This window comes from Sinocyclocheilus rhinocerous, unplaced genomic scaffold (genome assembly GCF_001515625.1).
Source record: "Sinocyclocheilus rhinocerous isolate Xijiao unplaced genomic scaffold, SAMN03320098_v1.1 scaffold418, whole genome shotgun sequence".
Classification (NCBI taxonomy): Eukaryota; Metazoa; Chordata; class Actinopteri; order Cypriniformes; family Cyprinidae; genus Sinocyclocheilus; species Sinocyclocheilus rhinocerous.
In genome coordinates this window covers 72,414-93,281 of record NW_015651146.1, presented here as the reverse complement: position 1 = coordinate 93,281, position 20,868 = coordinate 72,414, and the positions used below count along the sequence as shown (strand labels likewise).

At 39.1% G+C, this 20,868-nt stretch overlaps 1 protein-coding gene across 1 annotated transcript in view; it reads right to left on the bottom strand.

The window, feature by feature from the left end:
• Positions 1-20,868, bottom strand: part of LOC107712684 (vacuolar protein sorting-associated protein 13D-like) — a 51,069-nt gene that overhangs the window by 29,189 nt on the left and 1,012 nt on the right. The window contains exons 2-39 of the mRNA XM_016517998.1: positions 19,476-19,668; positions 18,968-19,045; positions 17,578-17,768; positions 17,259-17,339; positions 17,037-17,153; positions 16,846-16,950; positions 16,589-16,759; positions 16,145-16,245; positions 15,813-15,981; positions 15,563-15,664; positions 15,143-15,347; positions 14,787-14,969; positions 14,530-14,660; positions 14,338-14,404; positions 14,058-14,237; positions 13,837-13,967; positions 13,618-13,750; positions 11,267-13,516; positions 11,010-11,158; positions 9,839-10,921; positions 9,587-9,677; positions 9,366-9,492; positions 9,088-9,268; positions 7,658-7,840; positions 6,404-6,554; positions 5,979-6,192; positions 5,698-5,869; positions 5,213-5,328; positions 4,915-5,127; positions 4,560-4,831; positions 3,169-3,302; positions 2,894-3,049; positions 2,633-2,816; positions 2,284-2,358; positions 1,971-2,168; positions 1,795-1,884; positions 1,107-1,247; positions 857-982 (exon numbers count right to left, since the gene is read on the bottom strand). Coding sequence (XP_016373484.1) covers positions 857-982; positions 1,107-1,247; positions 1,795-1,884; positions 1,971-2,168; positions 2,284-2,358; positions 2,633-2,816; positions 2,894-3,049; positions 3,169-3,302; positions 4,560-4,831; positions 4,915-5,127; positions 5,213-5,328; positions 5,698-5,869; positions 5,979-6,192; positions 6,404-6,554; positions 7,658-7,840; positions 9,088-9,268; positions 9,366-9,492; positions 9,587-9,677; positions 9,839-10,921; positions 11,010-11,158; positions 11,267-13,516; positions 13,618-13,750; positions 13,837-13,967; positions 14,058-14,237; positions 14,338-14,404; positions 14,530-14,660; positions 14,787-14,969; positions 15,143-15,347; positions 15,563-15,664; positions 15,813-15,981; positions 16,145-16,245; positions 16,589-16,759; positions 16,846-16,950; positions 17,037-17,153; positions 17,259-17,339; positions 17,578-17,768; positions 18,968-19,045; positions 19,476-19,572 — 8,548 coding nt within the window. The 5' untranslated portion in view covers positions 19,573-19,668. The remainder of the gene's footprint in view (positions 1-856; positions 983-1,106; positions 1,248-1,794; positions 1,885-1,970; positions 2,169-2,283; positions 2,359-2,632; positions 2,817-2,893; positions 3,050-3,168; positions 3,303-4,559; positions 4,832-4,914; positions 5,128-5,212; positions 5,329-5,697; positions 5,870-5,978; positions 6,193-6,403; positions 6,555-7,657; positions 7,841-9,087; positions 9,269-9,365; positions 9,493-9,586; positions 9,678-9,838; positions 10,922-11,009; positions 11,159-11,266; positions 13,517-13,617; positions 13,751-13,836; positions 13,968-14,057; positions 14,238-14,337; positions 14,405-14,529; positions 14,661-14,786; positions 14,970-15,142; positions 15,348-15,562; positions 15,665-15,812; positions 15,982-16,144; positions 16,246-16,588; positions 16,760-16,845; positions 16,951-17,036; positions 17,154-17,258; positions 17,340-17,577; positions 17,769-18,967; positions 19,046-19,475; positions 19,669-20,868) is intronic.

Here is a 20,868-nt window from a genome sequence, read left to right as displayed (position 1 = left end):
AACTATCTATTCATCAAAGAATACTATAGAATACCAAAGAAAACTGTATTATTAATCAAATTAATGCAATTGTGGTGAGTAAAAGAGACATCTTTCAAAAACATTTAAAAAAATCTTACTGACCCCAAACTTTTAAAATAAAATAATTAAAAATAATGATAACAATAATGTACATATGCTGACACTTGTGAAGCAAAAATTACACACTTCAGATTTAAAAATGATACATAAGGTATATTAAGCTCTAATGTAGGACACAGTCGATCGGATTGAACCTCGAAACTGAAAGGACTGCGCATGTGCAGAGAAGCAGAAATAGCGTAATGACGTATGATGCGCGGAACGAGCGGCTCTTCCTTTTGAATAAAGTGTCATATAAATGTGTGTCCTGTCATTATAAAACTCTCCTTTCACTCGGCAACTGTGAAGTGGAGCAGGACAACCTCCCACCAGTCCTTGTTTTGGATTCTCATCCACAGGCAACCCGTTTTGGGTGCGGGAAGGGGCATTTTTTTTGCGTGATAAATATTAATTCTGCTGTTAAAAACAAGAAACCGTGTAGGAGAGTGGCTATTATGTGCAAACAGTGAGAAACTCTATATTTGGGCAGTGTGCGCATGTAAAAAAATTCCGATTTGAAGCTTGTGACATATAAACACGCACATCAACCTGATCACTTTATTTAGCGTTCATGTAAACACTACATTCAGATTCATCAATCGGAATGAATTCAGTCCGATTTAACCAAAAATTGTGCATGTAAACGTAGCCACTGTAACACACAGTGTTGCAGTGCAATTCACCTTTTTTTAAGATCTGAAAGAAAGTGCAGGTTAAGTAAACGGCTGCTACTCACTCTGGCCAAAGGAGGGGGGGTCCACTGATGATCCCATCCAAGACAGGGCGGCGGAGGACTGTGGCGACTGCTCGTCTTCCTTGCAGTAATCTGCTAACCACGAAGTCTTGGTGGTGCTGTACTGCTCTGTGTGTCAGAACGACAGGCCCACAGCAGAGTGTCAGAATTAACATACCACTCATAAATATGGAAGCAAACAGTTAGAGAAAAGCATGGAGGCCTATGAGTGTGTTTGACCCAGACTATGTACCCAGTAAGACAGAGGTGATGTTGACATCCAGCCTCTGCTTGGCTCGAACTCCAATCTTCAGGCGAGGAGGATGGAGCCGGCCTGCCGCCTGTCGCTGCCAATCCAGGAAACATGGCCAAGATTCTATGAATGGCTCCCAGCCTAAAGACCGGCAGACACAAACGTGTGTGCTTATGAATGTACACAGAAATACATAGTGAACAGTTTACACTCAGTTCACAATTAGTTCACAACTCAATACTTGAAAATGACCCATATGGTCTTCCGCGGAAATGTGAAAATGGTAAATGTATCAAATGGAAAATTTTCTTGATATTTTTCATTTATTTTACATCAATTTTTTTATTACTTTTTTCACAACTTATAGCTTTTTCCTGTTAGGGGTGCATAAAACAGCTTATATAACAATATAATTTATTATTTAGACAAAATAGTATTCAATTTTAATATTATGTATCAATATCAATATAACGGCAGTGCATCCCACTTTCCAGGTATAAATTAGCTTTGGCATCCCAGACTTTCAGTATCTCAGACTTTTGAATTCAAACTCCATACTTCAAAATGAGATAGCCCTATAAAATGACTCTAAACTAGCAAGATAAATGTTATTTGAACTGTAGAAAGGATTGACTAACTTTTGAGAAGGTACTGAGATCCAGGGTGGCACATAATACTGAGATCTCACCTGAAAATTCTCTGTTGTAATAATCTCCAGACAGAGTGAAACTAGCCTTGCCTTCCTGCATAGACCCAATCCTCTGGAGAACATAAAGACCTGCGACAGAGGAGAAAAGCTTCTACAGAACCTGTCTACAGTATATTATAGACATATGGAGTATCACAGTATGCAGTCATCCTCACGTGAGAAGGTGAGCTCTGCCAGAGGGACGTCACAGTCTAGGCAGTCATCGATGAAGCAGATACACACGCTCTCGGCCTTCACTTCCACTCCAGATAGGGGAGGAGCCGAGTGGCTGCTGGAGTCTGAGTCAGTTCGGCTTCGGCCGGACATGCTCTCTGCGTTCTCCCACAACCATGTGGCAGCTTGGTCCAACTGACCTGTAATTCAACACACACACACACACACACACACACACACACACACACAGACAATCAAGCACACAATTCCCACATGTGTTTTCTGTGATTTTGGTAGACAATTGCACTGGTGTACCTTTACAGTGAATGAGTGCCCGTCTGCAGTCTTCCCTTCTGAACCCAAGATCCTGCAACCGTTTAAACTGACCTTCTAAAATGAAATATTTTAAGAAACTTCAGCAAAGCTGTTTTCTAATGATTTCACATATTTAGTTAAAGGGATAGTTCACCCAAAACAAATCTTCACAGATCAAATCAGTGTTCATGCTTTGGACATTGCCACTTCTTTATAGTGGATGTCAATATTTTCAGTAAATAATCACTTCTCAATTCTCTAATTCAATTTCTGTTTTCACAACAGGGTTATCATTTGACTGTATATATATATATATATATATACATATACTGTATATCAGTTAACAAACCCAGTAAAGCCTCTGTCTTGAGCCTGAAGCTGTCCTTTGATTTGGATGGGGTGTCTGTGCTGGCAGTGGACGCTGTACTCTCAGCTTCAGTGGCAGATCCTGTGGTCGGAATGGACTTAGCTATTGCCAGGAAAAGCTGCACATCATTGTAGGAAAGACGGATGTCTAGAGCTGGAAACTGGATCTGTGGGGGAAACTAAATTTAAAATTGTGCACCTATAGTTCATCCTGACCTGTGGTTCAATTTAACTCAATACTGACCTCCAAGAGAGGTGGAAAGTCCTCTATGTTGAAGGCATCGAGGAGTCCTGAACTGCTCTGGTACGTTGGGCTCCCACAGAGCTCCATTTGTACATTGACAGGATCAATGATAGACAAAGCTGTTTCCTGTTCGCTCCCCAGTCGACAGGAGAATACCTAAGCAGGGGAGAAACAAAAGATTTAAAAAAAAATGTAATCTGACCATCAAACCAATCAAAACAATGCTTTCTTTTGTGTCATGGATATTGTAAAATCATAGATGTCCAGGGCATTACCTCAATGCCTGCTAAGCTGCCAGAGAAAGGCCTGTCCAGAAGTTGAGGCTTGTATGTGAGCACAGTAGTGCCTTTCAGAATGATAGCATTGGTATCCAAACATGAAGAATCTTCAACGACCACAAACTCTGTCCCTGAAGGAAAAAAGAATTAGACAGTGCATTTTCATATAAACTGCCATTACAGGATTATTTTAAAGGGGTGATTGTTTGCGATTTCACTTTTTTAACGTTAGTTAGTGTGTAATGTTTGCTGTTTGAGCATAAACAATATCTGCAAAGTTACGAAGCTGAAAGTATATATATAGCTACCTTTATAAATATATAACTTTCTTTATATTTTAGGAAATATAAGTCCCTCACAAGCAAATTTGGGGGCCTCAAATTTTTCATTGCCATCAAAAGTCGGAAAGCCCTGCTCTAATGCAGCGAAATTAATACATCACAATTTTGTGATTTACGTGTCCAAAAATGTTGGGACATTGTAAGTGTTAGAAAGTAACACAATATTGTTAAGATGTTACCTGTCACATTGATTTTGACCTCCAGGTATTTATCTTGAGTGACTGGCACAGTGGATCGCTTAGTGACCACACCACTCTTGACTGTTTTGGGCATGACGGCCCCTGTGCCACCTTGGTCACTGCTGCCACTAGGCCAGCACTGGTGGGTAGGCGCTGTTCCTTTTTCTGCAGGCATGTGCAAAAAGTCCCTCACCAGCTGTAGCCAATCAAAAATGAGGAAAACTCGCAGATTGTTTAAAACCACAGTGAAGCATGAGGAGTCCCGCGTAGATCTGTGAGACAGAGAGAATATACAGTAGAACAAGCATTTACTCTTTAGATGCATTTAAATGTACTTTCAGTAGCAGCCCCAGACCTGTAGTGTAGCTCCAGCTGCAGTGAGGCTCGGTTGGTGCCAGTCCTGGATGGCTGCAGAATGCAATCAAACACATTGTGTTTCCCTTCTGTGGGTCCACTGCCTAAGCATTAACACATGTTAGACTGCACCCCATAAACACAATCAAGTCTAGAAAAAAAACAGTGAACCACCCCTTTAATATTGTAATATTTTACAATATTACTGGTTTTAATATATTTCTGATTAAATAAATGCAGCCTTGATGAGACTTCTTTCAAAAACATAAAAAAATTTATTTTGCTATCCTCACTTACATAAATGAACTATTGTGTCCTGCACCCACTAGTAAAAAAATATCAAAAATTATATCTGGTGTCTGAATAATTTTTGGTTTGACTGTAGCTTTTGAATTTTTGATCTAATCAAGAAAAGCCCTGATCTAATTCAATGAAATTTATACATCACAATTGTAAGATTTGTGTGTCCAAAAATGTCAGGACTTTACAATACACAGTATTGTAAAGATGTTACCTGTCACATTGATTTTGACCTCCAGGTATTTATCTTGAGTGACTGGCACAGTGGATCGCTTAGTGACCACACCACTCTTGACTGTTTTGGGCATGACGGCCCCTGTGCCACCTTGGTCACTGCTGCCACTAGGCCAGCACTGGTGGGTAGGCGCTGTTCCTTTTTCTGCAGGCATGTGCAAAAAGTCCCTCACCAGCTGTAGCCAATCAAAAATGAGGAAAACTCGCAGATTGTTTAAAACCACAGTGAAGCATGAGGAGTCCCGCGTAGATCTGTGAGACAGAGAGAATATACAGTAGAACAAGCATTTACTCTTTAGATGCATTTAAATGTACTTTCAGTAGCAGCCCCAGACCTGTAGTGTAGCTCCAGCTGCAGTGAGGCTCGGTTGGTGCCAGTCCTGGATGGCTGCAGAATGCAATCAAACACATTGTGTTTCCCTTCTGTGGGTCCACTGCTCCCAGTGAATCGCGTGTCATGTGCCAGGAGTGAATGAGACACCAGATTCACAGACTTGGAGCTATTAGAGAAACTCTCGAACAGGAGCTTTGATTTCATAAAGTCAAACCTTTTAGGAGTGAAAAAGAAAATCAGTTATCCCTATGGTCTATAAGAAAGTGCAAAGAAATAAAACATTTTGAACATAGAAGTACCTGGCCAATGAGTGGCTATGACCTGTGGATTTAGGGTTGTCCAGTAACTCCAGACTGACATCCTTCATGTCCACCAGAAGAGACAGGGATGTGTACACATCGCCACTTAACACAGTCTGCATGATGACACTTGTATTAATACATTGTGAATAGCCTGCAAAGCCTGTAAATCTTTTTTTGAGATTATTTTATTTTGGGGCTTTTGCCTTTATGCCTGTTATATTTACAATGACACATTTTTACATTGTGACAGGCATGCAAAGCCTGCAAATTACTTTTTTTTTTATATAAACAAATAAGCCATTCTTCATCATTTACATCAGTGGTCAGCAATATGTTTTTCAATTAAGAGTAATTTTTTTTTAATAGTGTTAATTTTGTCCAGCTAAAAATCACATCATAAACAAATGCCTGTTATAATTGTGAACCACAAAAGTGTTCCCATTTCAAAAAGAGTATCAGCAAAGCTACTGTTATAAGCTTACATAGGTGCTGGGGTCTTGGAGATTGTAAGGTCTGAGGAACTCCTCCACAGGCTCTCCCAAGTTGTGCTCCAAGAGTCCACGGATCAGCTGATACCTCTCCAGGTCTAAGGAACAGTGGACAGAAGACAGGCTGCCGTGGATGGACATGTCCGGGACAGCATGACTCAGTTCCCTGAGACAAGGCATAAATGAAAAACATGTTAAAAACAAAGACAAATGAAACTGGGAGTATGTTCGAATAAGTTAGGAAAGCTTAGACTACATAAGGACAAATGACTGACTTGTCAAGGTTGCGCTCCACTTTCAGCTTTAGATGGCAGTGCTCCTTTAGCAGCCTCTCTCCACTCCTACGCACTGAGTAGGATGGGAAGACCAAGTCTGTTTCCAGATGCTTTCCAACATTGTCCCATAGCTCACAGGGCAACCGCTTTGCTGCAAATATGTCCATCTCCTGAAGATCCAGAGCTATACAGTCCAGCAGACACACATGGTCTTCTGTAACACAAGGACATGTCAGTTACCACAAAAGCACATACAAACATACAGAAGGATCCAAAGAATGAGTCCACCAGTAAAAATGCTTTTAGCATTGAGGTTAGGGTTAACTTCAAGATTACAACACTTTGGTTTTGCTAATCTGCTTTGAGATCAGTTGCACCCAATTTGTTTCCCACAAAAAAGTGCATCTCAGATTCTGGGTGCTGACCTGGACTTGATGGCACATCTGCTTCTGGGATAGATCCCAGGCCAGGCTGGGGTCTGCCCAGGGTAAATCCAGAAATTGTGCTGGAACTTGAAGACTTTTTATCACTAGTCTTCCCATCATCAGAGGCAGACTGGGCATTCTTCACTCGATCCTTCAGGAATGATTATTATGTTAATAAACATCCAAATAGAGATATAATTTTTTTTTTTTATTTAAATTTAATTGGAAATAAGATTGTATGATCTTAAAATATTGAGATTTAAAAGATACTAACAAAAGTGTGAGCTTAGTTCAGTGCGCACTGCAGCCGAAATACTGATACAGTGCTGGCTTCACCATATTTCACTCACATAGGATAATTACTTTCAATTCACAAATACTTCACTAATCTTCAAAGACATGCATGGCTCAATTTTAATATAAAATAAAGGTATAATTCACCCAGAAATGAAAATTCATTATTTACTTCATGTCACTCCAACACCATAAAAAGATGTTTTAAATAATGGTTTAAATAATGTTTACATTATTAGTATGCCATACAAATGCAAAAAAATAAAAAATAACAGCATACAGTATAAGAACGTCATAAGAGTAAGTAAATAATGACATACTTGTCATTTTTGGGTGAAAATTACATTAAATTTGATTGAATTGGAAATTCAACTGGAATTTACTCGATGTGAAACTCTTTGTATAAGTCATGAAAAAAGCAAAGACAGAAGGGACACCATCATATTACCGAATAAGAAACACACACCAGATTAGCATTCTCTGATACCTTATAATGTGAGGGATCCTTGTATGAATTAGCATGCAAAATCAAATTCTTCAAACACAAATGTAAGATGAATGTTAATGTTCATAAACTGTTATTGTTAATTTGGGTCTCATATTCACACAAACTGTAGACAACCACACAGGGATTAAATTAAAGTTGAATCCATCCATACTAACATAATTTTTCTACTGAAAAACTGTGACCTTAACCATGCAGAGTAAAGAATGGGTCTACATCCATGAAGCACTTTCCTCAATGCTTGTTTGAGAAATTCGATTTAAGCTATCAACCCACAATGTTTTTCCCTCAAGTCTTTTCACATTATGAAATCATTCTCAGATTGCAGCAATCTGACAGTAAAATGCTCCTTAAATGCATCCCACAGGTTCAGTATGGTGGTGTAGTGTGTATGTGGTTATGGCAAGACTCACCAGAGAAGGGAAAAAGGTATGTGCCATTGTAAGTTTCTCTACCTTATCTCTGAGAGAGAAGGTGCCATGAGCGCCAGCAGGCAGGAAGCGGTTACGCACTCGGAGTTGGCCCAGGTTGGCCACTATTAGGCGTTTAGAGCGGGAGCTCTCGGGGATCAAGAGGACGGGAGCACCTGCCTCAATGTCCAGCAGTACACGAGCAGCTCGCTGTGGGTGCTCACGCACCTGTAGGGTAGAAAGTGAATTAAAACAATCTCCTTTAAAGGTCACTACAATGCCATGACTGCCTAGAATTAAATGACATCTCACTACACGTCCAAATAAAGTCATCTATTTTTAAATGTTAAGCTAATTTAGAGCGATTACATGAAGGTATACAACATAACATCGCAAAATATATTACATGTTACAACATAACATGTTATATTTTTTGTTCTTCATGTTTAGACAGACTCAGGACAAAGTCGTTCATTTGATTGTGATTTTAAACAATAGACATCAGCTCACTTCTGGATTGCGCTACAAAATAGAATAGAGTGTGGTTAATCATTAAATATGAGAATTAATGTATTCTAAATTACATGTCACATTAAATTACCAATATAACAATGCTCAAATTTAACACTTCCATTTCTTTGTATTGAACCTTCGGTTAGTAAGATGAGCTTAGCATACTACCTAAGCATAACGCATATTATCATGAATATACGTTCATATGTTTTAAATTACACATAACATTAAATTATCAAAGCTAAAATGGTCAAATGAAACTTGTTTTCAGTTAGCATGCTAACATCTTAGCATGGCACAAACTGTTTAAAAAAAGTTCAACATTTTTATTAGCTAGAACAAGAATGCATGATGACCCTGTTATCTGACAAACCCAGAACAAAACCATTATCTGTGAAAGCAACAAAATTCTCATTTGACCTACAGACCTGGGCATTTCAAAACACAAAGAAAACCAACCCATTTGCAAGATAACATTGACTGTAAGATTAATAAATCAAATCAACAAAAACCTGTGAAATAGACGCAAATATTAGTACTTTGCTAATGCAATGTGTACAAGGGACAAAGGACTGAGAGCAAGACACGAGAATGTCCTAATGGGTAACTGCTGATTTCTAGCCTGTAGTTTGTAAGAGGGGATTAGAGTCAGGACAGACAGCTCAGTGTCCAGGCGCATCACCAATGTCTCCAGTTTGAAGGAAATGGGTGTTGACAACAACTTGTATAACTATTTTGTCTCTGCAGGAAAGGATTGAGGACAGCCAGCTGATCACCCAAATGGTTATCTGAGCAGCAGTGGCTGGTCTGTTTTCCCTGGGATACATGCATCATATACACTAGGTTGTACAAAGCAGACACAAGGATGGGCCAAATAAAAATTTAAGGATGTTATCTCAACATTTAAATTTATTCTGTCCAAAGGTTACCATTGAACAAACATAATTAAAATGGGCCCTTACAGCCTGACCCTCAACGGCTGCTCTCTGCCTGCCAAGGACATCCTGTAGCTGTGTGAAGTGTTGGATGAAGGCCACCACCTCAGCCTGGAAGCGCTGGGTATGGACATACTGTACTGAGGCCATCTGAAGAGACACCTTCATATCATATTCCCGCAGCAAATAGGGGTCAGGTTCACCATACCTGGAGATAGATGTCAAAACTAAATCATGGACACAAAAAAATGGACTTATATGTAATATATGCATTAATTAAATTACAGAAAAAAGGAAGAAAATACTTGTGTATGTCATAGACAAGGGCATCTCCACCATGTGTTGTGAATCGCTCTCTGTATAGATCCCCATGGGGTGTCAAATCACTCAATGACAAACTACCCAGACTTCCTTGCAATGCCAGATTTCCATCTAAAAGTGTAACACACATAAATTCAGCAAACAACGATTTTCAGAAAAAGCCTTTTTTTCTCATTTAAACATATTTCATTATAATTATACACACCAATCATTTCCATATGCGTAAACAGTTTAGAGACACTAGCTTTAGCAAGCTCGTTGGACTTCTTCCTCAGTACCAGTGATAAAGAGTGAACCTGTGGAGGAAGTACACAAGTCATTTTCTTTAAAGTTTATACTGTCCATTATTTTTTTTAAATTTAAGAAAACATGTTTATTAAATATATTTTTAAAACATTAATTGGTATAATAATTATTATAATATGAATGATTATTTCTTGCATTATTTCTACTGTACCTTTAAATCTAGCTTTGTATTGACCCTTTCCTCAATCTCTGTATACAAATCTCCCAGATCATTGAGGGTACTATTTTCCAATGAGTGTTCAGGTATAGGCTGAGGTGTGGTGGAAGGCACTTTCACAGCATGGTTATTAGCAGTAGAGCCGATGCCAAAGAAGTCTAGAATCATGACCCAGGTTTGCAGTGTGATGAGAATATCCAGGCAGTTGAAGTCCACATCTACACTACGGCCGATGCTGCCATATCGTGTCTTAAACTCTGGGTGCCGCCTATCAACCATTAGCATGTTGATATGTACCAAAGTATCATCAAAGTCTGCTCGTGGGTGTGGAGACGGAGTTTGGTGGGATGGGGATGGAGGAGGGGTGCTGGGGCACTCTGCATCCTCTTTGCTCTTCCGACTGGGTGCAGATGGTGTACTGGGGTGCCTCTGATAGAGCTGGAAAACATTCTGTGCCTCTTCAAATTGTGCTGGAAGAGAACGAGGCATTTCTGGGTACAGAACATTGGACGTTGTTGGGCAAGATTGTGACAGGTATTCCTTTGGACTGAAGGTGGAGGGCTTTGGAGCACCTCTGGACACCATGAGGTGTTTGTACTTTGATTCAGGGTTTGACTCTAGCAGATCTTCCATTAACAAGGAGTGAAGGGCTAGTTGGATGGAAACTGAATGGGGATGATCTTTGGTGAAGTCTCCCACCAGGTCTTGAAAGCGCAGACTGACCAACCCTTGGCATCCTTGGCTAAGGTCTCCGCTCAACTGCACTTGCAGCTCAGTGACCCGAAAGATGGCCCTCACTTGGGTAAAAGAGGGAGGCTGTAGAGGGGGGCTCTCGTTTTGCAGCGGAAGTGTTGCTGAAAGGGATGACGACAAGGATGAGTAAGATAGGCCAACATGAGGAGGGTCACGGGCAAAGAGTCCACCTTGCAGATCAGGGAAGCGATGTGGTTTAGTGGAGGAAGGCGTGGGAGGTGGTGGTGAGGGGGGCTGACTGGGCGTAACTCTCTGATCTTCGATGAAGGAGAGATTATCGAGAGTCTGAAGGACCTGCTCATACACAGACTTGCACAGACACACCTGATAGAAAATATGACAATTTAAAAATCAGGAATGTATATATGATAAAGAGACAACTTTTATGTTATGCATTTTTGTAGTGATTTACCTGGATGGCATTAACAAATCTGCCTTCCACTTTCATTAGCCCACTGCTCTGGTAAGGTTCTTCACATGAAAAGGTAAAGTGTAAGTTTTCATCAACAGGGACTTTCTCAATAGTGAGCTGAATGGTGGCATCTTTTAGAATATGAAATGCTGAAAGAAGAAGACATAGAGATGGAGATGTTCAAAAGTGCCTTGAAAGGACTTAAATATAAAGGGGGGAAAGCTTCATGAATTCCCCAAATTTGATTGACAACTTACCTTTTCCTCGGCTTAAGTACTCAAAGAAGTCATGTCGTGTAAATTGTGGCTCGTTCAGATTAATGTTGCCACCATGAGAAGGTGAGGGTCCAGATGTGGAGCTGCTAAGTCGTGCTCCTTTTCTTAAAACCAAGTTGCTTGTGTTGACTGAATAGAGTCTTATATCTTTAATTTCAACCTGCAGTTTCTCTCCTTCTGAGTCATGCCCTGTAAGAAAGTTTTGAATTCGTATGCTCCCTAAATGTCCAACAAGCAGCTCAGGGTGACCAGGTTTTCTAGGAATAGACACCACTGGGGATTCTATACTGACATCTAGAGTCAGCTTGACCAGAAAAGAATCCAAGCCTGGTTCCTTTTTAGGGACACAGAAATCATCTTCCTCAAAAGGGTCAAGTGTCCAGTTACACTGACTCTGCCTCCTAGATCTTTTGTATGGGTTCTCAAAGAGAGATACCATACCACTGTACTCTGCTGTTTTTGTTGCCAATACAGTAGAGACCTTTGTAGCTGCAGTCTTCAGCATAGACCTGAAGTTGTCCTCTACTTCATTTGCTGATAAACTGAGTTCTTTCAGGAACTTTGCTGAGTGGTTATAGTGTAAAGATGCCATCTGAAGTTGGAGGGAGCATTCTCCCTGAGATTTTTCCATAAAGCGGAAACTCAAAGCTTCAGAGGGTGCCATGCCAGCAATAGAAAAGAATGCCACACCATCTGTGGAGAAGCTGTCTTCTACACTTCCAATACTGACCACAAACTGATTTCTGCCACCTTCCTGAGTCAAGTCTACGAGCTGAATGCATCCTAGAGAACCATTGACATCCAATCTACTTCCCATTGAAACATTGACTTTTGTCCCATTTATACTGGCCGTAGCAATTTTCATGCCTTTTTTCTCACCACCCAAAACAGTCCCGGTGGTAACAGTTCGCAAAAGCAGCAAGTTTAACCTGTGAATTTCAACAGTTAACTCCTTATTCTGGACATAAGTGGACTGATAGCTCTCCTCATTCTCTTCTCCATTAGGCAGTGGTGCTAGCTGTTGTGTTTGAGAGTTTTCATCTTTGGGGAAAGACTGCTGAAGGAATTTTAAAAGCTCTACCATTGTTTCAGGGTTAAGGATGATATCGAGGTTGTTGACCTGCATGGAGGTGACCTGAAGAGAGCTGTCCAAGTTCATAGAGGGGCAGTCTGAGCTGACAAACTGGTATTCCAACTTAATGAGTACCTCCTGGTCTCGCAGGGGAGAGCCCTGTGGAGATGCCTTGTCAAAATCAAGACCTGAGGAGTCCCTGTGCAAACCTGGCAGTTCTGGAGATTTACCGTCTGGTGAGACAGGTGATGTGGGCTGGCTCTCTCGCAGACTTCCAGTAGGTACATCAAAACTTAGGTGTTTATGAGATGCAACAAGAAGATCAAAGTCAGAGCCATACGTCTGCAGTGTATCCACAAGGTAGAGCCCATGGACTGTGAGGGAAACCATAGCATCATAAGGTCGCTTTACAAAATGTGCATTTGTTCCAAATACTTTCAGAACAGAAATATACCGGCCTCCACTTTCAATGCCAAGTTGCATGTAATTGATTCCAAACTCTACAAGGAGAAGTCTAGATTCCACAAGCACCTCTCGAGTATGTTGCTCAAGTGTCATCACACTCTTGGTAAGATTTTTATCAGAACTCTGGAGCTTCCAATCACTATCTTCCCTCTGAAAGATCTTCTCATGACGAAGTATAAGAGGGTCAGGGGATTTGAGGTTCTCCCACTGTTTGTCATCTCCTTCTGCCCCTGAATTACCAAGTCTAGCCAGGCAGCTTCTCAGGGCAGTCATCTTCTCCAGGTTGATGTGCACTTTGAGGTCTGGTAGTGTCCCTGAGAGAACAGCCCCTGGAAACTGAGGGTCTGATGTGTATCGCAGTCTTTGCTCTAGCTGAAGTAGGACATTGAATTTCTCCACCACATGAGTGGGGCCCACTTCACTGTCCTGCAGATGCTTCCAGTTGTCTTTATAGTGACCAACCATGATCTGGAGGTCTTTGAAAGATAAGGAGTACTTCTCATATAGGTTCTTGCTGACTATTTGGGCACCTTCTGGTGACTTAAGGCTGGTAATATCACAGGGCCTCTCCTGACCTTTGACATCCACCTCTTTCTCTGGAGGCGGAGTCCCAGGAGGTGTTGCTAATGGTGTCTGGAATTCTTCATCACTTTCTCCGTCTGTCAGAGAGGTCTTAATATTTGTTTTATGATCTTCTGTGAGAGGACAAATAAAACTGTCACAAGTTGCCATCAACTGCAATAAATTCAGAATGTATGGAAAGGCTACAGCAGAAAATTTTATTTGAACCAGTTACCTTGGGAATTAGTAAGAAGAATATGCCCAAGGTCTACCACAACTAGCATGGGGTCTTCAGACTGAAAATCATCTGGGAAGATGACTTGAGGGGCACATATATCTAATTTCATAGTCCAATGCTTACTGTTCTCCTGTGAAAGGAAAACCACAACAGAATTATAACTAAATATCTAATTGAGACTGTAACTGATAGCAATTAAATAAAGTCCTCTCTTACAATGAACTCTCCAACTAGCAGCTGATCAATGGTTTGTCTGATTTCTGCCTTGGTTTGCATCTTGAGCTTGTTGTATTGCCTCCTGGCTGCTTCAGCCACTCTCAGCTCTAACTCAGACTGATATCCGAATCCTGGAAAATGTCATATAAAACATAATGTACTGATATTTCACAAAACCAATTCAAAATAATTTCAGACGGATGCTTATCCTCAATGTGCACCTGAGGTGTGGACCCTTCCTTTGTAGAAAAACTCAGCCACTTTCTTGATAGCCTGAGGGTTATAAATGATATTGAGAGGACTGGTATTGACCTCCAGTCTCCTCTCAAATTTGCTCCTTATTGGATTACGTTCATAAATCATCTCAAATACAGGAGGGGCTGATGATTCCACATCAGAGGCTGAAAAAAGACAAAATAAGAAGTTCTTAATCAGCCTTCATAGACATTTATTTGTGTATATTTTCATACAACAGATATATGTTTTTAATTTATTACTCACATAGATTGCTCATTTCTGTGCAGTTAGTCTGCTCAAAAGGTTGACTGATAGCAACAGCAACCTTGTCCTTAAAATGTAGAAAAGTTATATGAAATCTATTATTACAGTTATATTTCTGTAACAGATATTTTCAACACATGCAGATGACTGTTCTATAGCAACGAGTAACTTTAAATATGAGAAAAAACTAACTGGTTTTGGTGAAACAAGGACAGGAAAGATGGAGCCCTGGGTAGTGAGATCACGGAGAAACAGCCCACCAAGTTTCACTGAGAGTAATGAAGACTCTGAGCGAGGAAGAGACTCAACTCTGATCTTCACACCTGTAAAGCAAAATTAAAAACATAAATCAACATTCAAAATTGATTCTAAGCCATTGAGACTTTTTTTGTTATAATAAGTATATATATCTACATATATTTAAATATATATACGGTATATACACACACCTGAAAACTCCAGCTGAATAACCCCGCTCTCATTCGAAAGAGGTTTCATTTTGTCTTGATGGTACAGGGTGACAGCTGCTTTCTCAAGGATAAAGTCCAACCGTGCAAAGAGATGATCCCTTCTTGTAAAGGTATTCAGTGTTTGTGAATCCTCCAAAGGATCAAAGAGATCATCTGTCTCAGCTGTTTAGAGGAGAGAAGGCACTTGATACATGGTGCATAATACTATGCAAATGTTCTATATAAATGTAATTTAATACAAACAAAAATTTTGGCAAGAAATTACTACATGCAGAAATTATTTAAAAATCATCATTATAAACCCATTTTCCAGTTATCATAAATGGAAAACTCACCAAGAATTTCCCACTGGGCAGTGCCTGGTAAAAGGTCATCTGAAACTGGTTGCCCATCTGGCCCTCTTTCACTTCCCCCATACCATCCACCCCAGCCTGGGAACCAAGACTGCAGATACTGGATCATGCCAGAACTCCCACTTTTAGGTATAGAGCCTGAGGGAGAGGAGGCTGGGGTCTCGTTTATCATTGGCTCTCGTAGACTCTAAATGGATATGAAGGAAGAATAAAATACATGATTAATTAGTGTAAGGTAGGATTGGATTTAACAAATGTATGGACAGTGATTATGTTGATAATATAATTTGAAACTGTTTTTTTTTTTTATTTCTTCAGTATTAAACTACACAGTATGACATTCCACTCTGACATTTTCAAAGACCCACAACTGTGCCACTAAAGTAAGTCATCTCAGCTTGCCTCTGCAATTTCCTCATGTTTGCGGAAGGAGACATAAACAGTTTCCCGGAGAATCTGCAACTCCTCCAGTGTCTGTTCATCTTCAATCCTCTCTAACTCACTCTATTGAAGTGAAAGGCACAGATTACAGATTATGTAAGATTTCAAAATCTTTTTCAAACTCAAGAAACACTCACACAAAGGTGAATACCGAGACATTGTGGCAATCTAACGTCTATACTCTTCAATCCTGTAAGTCCATAATTCTTACCTCCTCCTGTGGACTCAAAGTAACTCCCTTAAGCCTCTGGAAATATAGGCTTGTGTAGAGTTTGGCATTACGCGCCCTGTGCAGAGCAAAGTCCCAGCTTCCCTGTCTGCGCTGTTCTCTGATCTCATTCAGGTTGGCATTAATAGCAAACATCCACCACTGCCGACAGCTTCAACATTAAAGGAGACATTATTCTAGTAAGCAATACCATTGTGAAACAAAATATTTTTCAGGATTTAATCAACATGAACTATTAAGAGGTTTTTAAAGCTTATTTCAAAACAAACTTAGGCTTGTTTGCAAGGGAATAGAAAAAATAGAAATCTCATTACTTTCCAGAAATGGGATTTTTCGGTCTCCACTTTCGAAAAAGCATCTCCCTTTCTCGCCGGTCCAGTTCTTTGAGGAATGCCATCATCTGTTGATACTGAACCTTTAAACCAGCACCAATTTAAATCATAAATGTGAGTTAAACAGTAAAAGACAACTAAAAGTAGTACATTTTGTATATTTTAAATGAACTAAACCCAGTTTGGTTAAAGTCACCCAGAAAAGGAACCAGTTGCAAGTGACTACTCAGTACTTTTGATGTTCACATTGAAGCAGATTTAAAAGGGGACATCATCGCACAAATCAATCAAACAACAAAAAGTGCTCAAGTTTACATGTAATATCGGCCCGATATTCCTTGGAGTGCTCATATTAGGTGACAGAAAACAGCCTAAAGGCTGTTAAGGTCCACATATGGGACCTTAAATAAAAAAAAAAAATGTCACCTGTGACAGACGAAGTGAGAGGGGTTCCAACTGCACTTGGCCCTCAATGCGAGGCGTGTTATGAGATCGTAGTGGTTCTTTAGAGGCATTCCTCCTCACCAGCACAGAGGCACATACTGGCTCAAATATATACTGATGCTCACGGCTCTGCATACATTTACTCATCATCTCCTGTAACAGACAGTTGATCAAGAAGCAGTTTACAAGGAGCACTAGCCATTGTGCTATTGAGTGTCCTGACATTTTCAAAAATCTACCTGTACTTCTGTTGAGGGAAGATCGCCAAGCATGGTGCACTCCGTGTCCCAGTACACACTGAATTCACCGATTTCCAGCTCCTTCTGCCGAATAAGCTTCTGAGCCTGTGAGTGAAGAGTTTACCTTTCATGTTCCAACATGTAAAGCAAGAGCTACTTCATGAAGATACCAAATAATATGGATAACTCACTGGTTCTTTGGAGCAGTTCTGTGCAGATACATTCTTGATACAAACACCAAAGGCATAGGGTTTCTCAGGGTTGGAGAAATCGTCTTCGAATCGTAAGTGGACACCTTGAATTTTCAACTAATAACATATACAGAATAGCAAAATGAATATTATTTCTGAAATTAAACTATAACAACAGCAGAGTGCAAGGAAGGAAGTAACTATGACAATAGTGAAAATTACCTCTATATTCTCAACTATTCTAGTCACAACAGACGCTGTGACAGAGTACCAGTAAGATTCTCCTTTCTGCTCACATTCACTCTGATAAAATACAAAATAATAAATAAAAAAACACACATTTGAATTGCACATTTCATATATAAGAAGTTCAAAGTGATTCATATATCACAGTACAATATAATAAACAAAATCAAATAGAATGAAACAAACAAACAAATCACTTATAACCTATGTATGTGTACATTAGTACACAAGTAAAATATGAAAGTCATCAGCATTTAACTACAGCAATTCAATGACATTTTCTAACAACCTGTACCTTCCACTTGTCCTCTAGTGCCTTGAGCAGCTGTTTCTTCTGCTCTCTCTCAGCTTCTCTTTCTCGCACATCATCATATTCCTGTGGGGGCACAGGGCCGATAATCAGGTTCAGCTGGGACATGCAGATGACCCATGGGTCACTGTGTGGTCGATAAAAGGGGATCTGGAGGGTGATCTTCCCAATGACCCCTGGAAAAAATACACATAATATTTATGAAATACATGTAGAATTTTACATACACACCAGTGTTCAATAGTTAGGGATTTTTTGTTTTTGAAAGACATCTCTTATGCTCACCAAACCTGCATTGATTTGATTAAACGTAAAGTAAAATCAATAATATTGTTAAATATTATTACACTTTAAAATAAATTAATTTTCAATTTGAATTTATATTTTGCCAAATTTTCAGCAGTCATTACTCCAGTCTTCAGTGTCACAGGATCCTTAGGAAATCATGCTGATTTGCTGCTCCAGAAACTTAACTCCAGAAATGTATTATTATTATCACTGTTGAAAACATTTGTGCTGCTTAATATTTTGTGTAAACTGTGATAGTTTTCTTTTTATTGTCTAATGAATAGAAAGTTTAAAAGACCAACATTTATTTGAAAGAGAAATCTTTTGTAACATTATTAATTTATTTACTCACTTTTGATCAATTTATTGCATCCATGCTAAATAAAAGTATTAAAATCTTACTGATCCAAAAACAGTAGTGTAATATTTATGCATCTGTTAATACCATAGAGAAATGAATAATTCCTAAATCTAAGAATAAAAACTATACATGTTCTCAAATGTCATCATGCCACTGCAGAAGAACATTCAGATAATCCTGTTCTGACATACTTCTGCTGTGCAAGAATTTCCTTAATTCCAACAATTAAGATCACAAGATGCAAATACCTAACCCTTAGTTAGAATAAATAACATTTCAAGTGATGTTTGTGCAAAGACAGCCAGTGAGTGTCAGATGTAGATCTAAATACATTAATTTAGGTTTAAAGATTCACTTAGATTAACACCTAAAACATAAATATTACTTCTGACAACTGCTTAAAATGGCATACAAACACAACATCAATACTCCACTCATCACTGGCCTAGGAAAAGCTAATTTACTCAAACTAAGGTTCTAGTTAGGTTATCTCAAAGTGGCCACCATACTGGGATAACATGACCAGGCAAATACTACTCACATTATCTTGAAAAGCCTCTCTATAAATCGACACTTTTTGTTGTTTGATAAATTAATCAACAGGGTATTTCCATAAGGGCACACCGACATGTGTAGTATAAAGTCCAAGGTAATTCAGCCAGCAAAACAAACAAATTACTTACTGAAACTAACTGGTTACAGCCCAAAGGCTATAGTAACACTAACCTGCTTTGACCTCAAAGGGCAGATCAAATTCTCGGAGAGCATCTTTTCTTAGTGGGAGGTTCTCCAACTCCACTGCCCCTGGATCAAAACAAATTGCATACTTCACAAAATTATACACAACACAGACAGTAGGGCTGTCAAAAAAAAAAAAAGAATTTCGAATATTCGTCGAATTAAAAAAAAAAAAATCCACATTTTAGGTCTGCGTCAGCAATCAGGCAGCCTTATCAGTGGCGCACGAAATGCGATCAAAGATAGTCGTGTTGTTTTATTACGCTTTGAAGAAACGTGCATAATATTTTGCTCAATGCGCCCTCTTGTGGCCTCAAGATAGAAGCCAAAAGCTTTTTTTCCCCCTAATTGAAATGATGCCTTTTAAATTCGAATATAATTCGAATTTTGATCATATTTAAGTGGAAAATTCGAATTTAGTTTTTCAGTCATTTTGACAGCCCTAACAGACAGTAAGCTCCGAATAGCACAAACTAAAACAAATGCATTCAAATACCTTTGAGAAGAGCAATAGAGAGCTGGTCAGTATTAAGGTTGCTCACATATTTGCCCAGATATGTGTTGAGCACCCAGGCAACAAGTCCCTCCAACATTATAGGAAGAGAACAGTGCACTGGGATTTGTCAGTTAAAGTAAATCCTTGCAGGCGATGAACTTCACACTTAGCGTTCACTCCAGTCATCTGAAGTCTGAGGAGTCAAAGAAACACAAACAAAACATAAAGTTTGTAGCAGTGCTCCTAAATCAGTGGTTCTCAACCTTTTTGACTTCAAGGCCTCCTATTGTCTACAACAATATTCGAAGGCCCCTCGACTTCCCTAGTTGTTCGTGATTTATTGGATAAGGATTAAGGATTTTCTACCCGATTAATTATTTTAGAGCTTGGCATGGAAAAATGAGAATTCATTTTAAAAATTCACATGGAGTTATAAGATTTTATTACGCTTTACATGACTTTTCCAGGTCTAGAAATCACACTTAAAATTAAGCTACTTCATATAGTCAGGAAATTGTGGGAAACCTGGTTCTTCAAAGGAAAAAAAAGTTGCTGAGGGAGCAAAAAAAGAGAAAAGAACTCTCTCTCTCTTTTAAACTTTATTGGAAATGTACAAAACTTATGAGAAAAAAAATGGAAAAAATCGTGGACATGATTAGAAAAGGCTAATTAGTCTTTACACACAGACACACAGACACACACACAAATAGTTGCACTTGTGATCTTCATTATCAAAAATGACCACCATGAATGGAAAAAAAAAAAAAAAATACAGAGAATTTTTTGGGGTACAATCTACAAATCAGCCTTACATGGATAATAGTTTAAATACCTGCTATATATATATTTTTTTTAACTTAAACACTGTATAAATTGAAGATAATATAAGAAATAACAACTCTGACCCCTAAGTGAATAGTATCAGGAGTTTAATGCTTGTTATGTCTAATTTGAAATCATCTTGAGGCCCGGACATTTCGTAAGGCCCCCTAGTCAGAGGCGGACAAAGTACTCAACTCCATTACTTGAGTGAAAGTACAGATACTGCTGGTCAAACATTACTCCATTACAAGTAAAAGTTGTAAAGACAGATTTTTACTTAAGTAAAAGTACAGAAGTACTTGCTTTTAAAAGTACTTAAGTACCAAAAGTAAATTTCCCTTTTTATGTCAATGCACTGTTTTATTATTGTTGTTTGTAATACTTACAATGCTTCTGAAGCAACTTAGAATACATTACACTTGCTGAATACACTGACTAGCTTGTAGTATATTTGGAATAAAGAGCTTTTAGAATGTTAAAAACCTATGGGGGAAAAAAACAAAACAAAACATTATTGAACACCCCATCCACCCCCACAAAAGCAGGATGGTAGTGATCTCACACAGCTCTG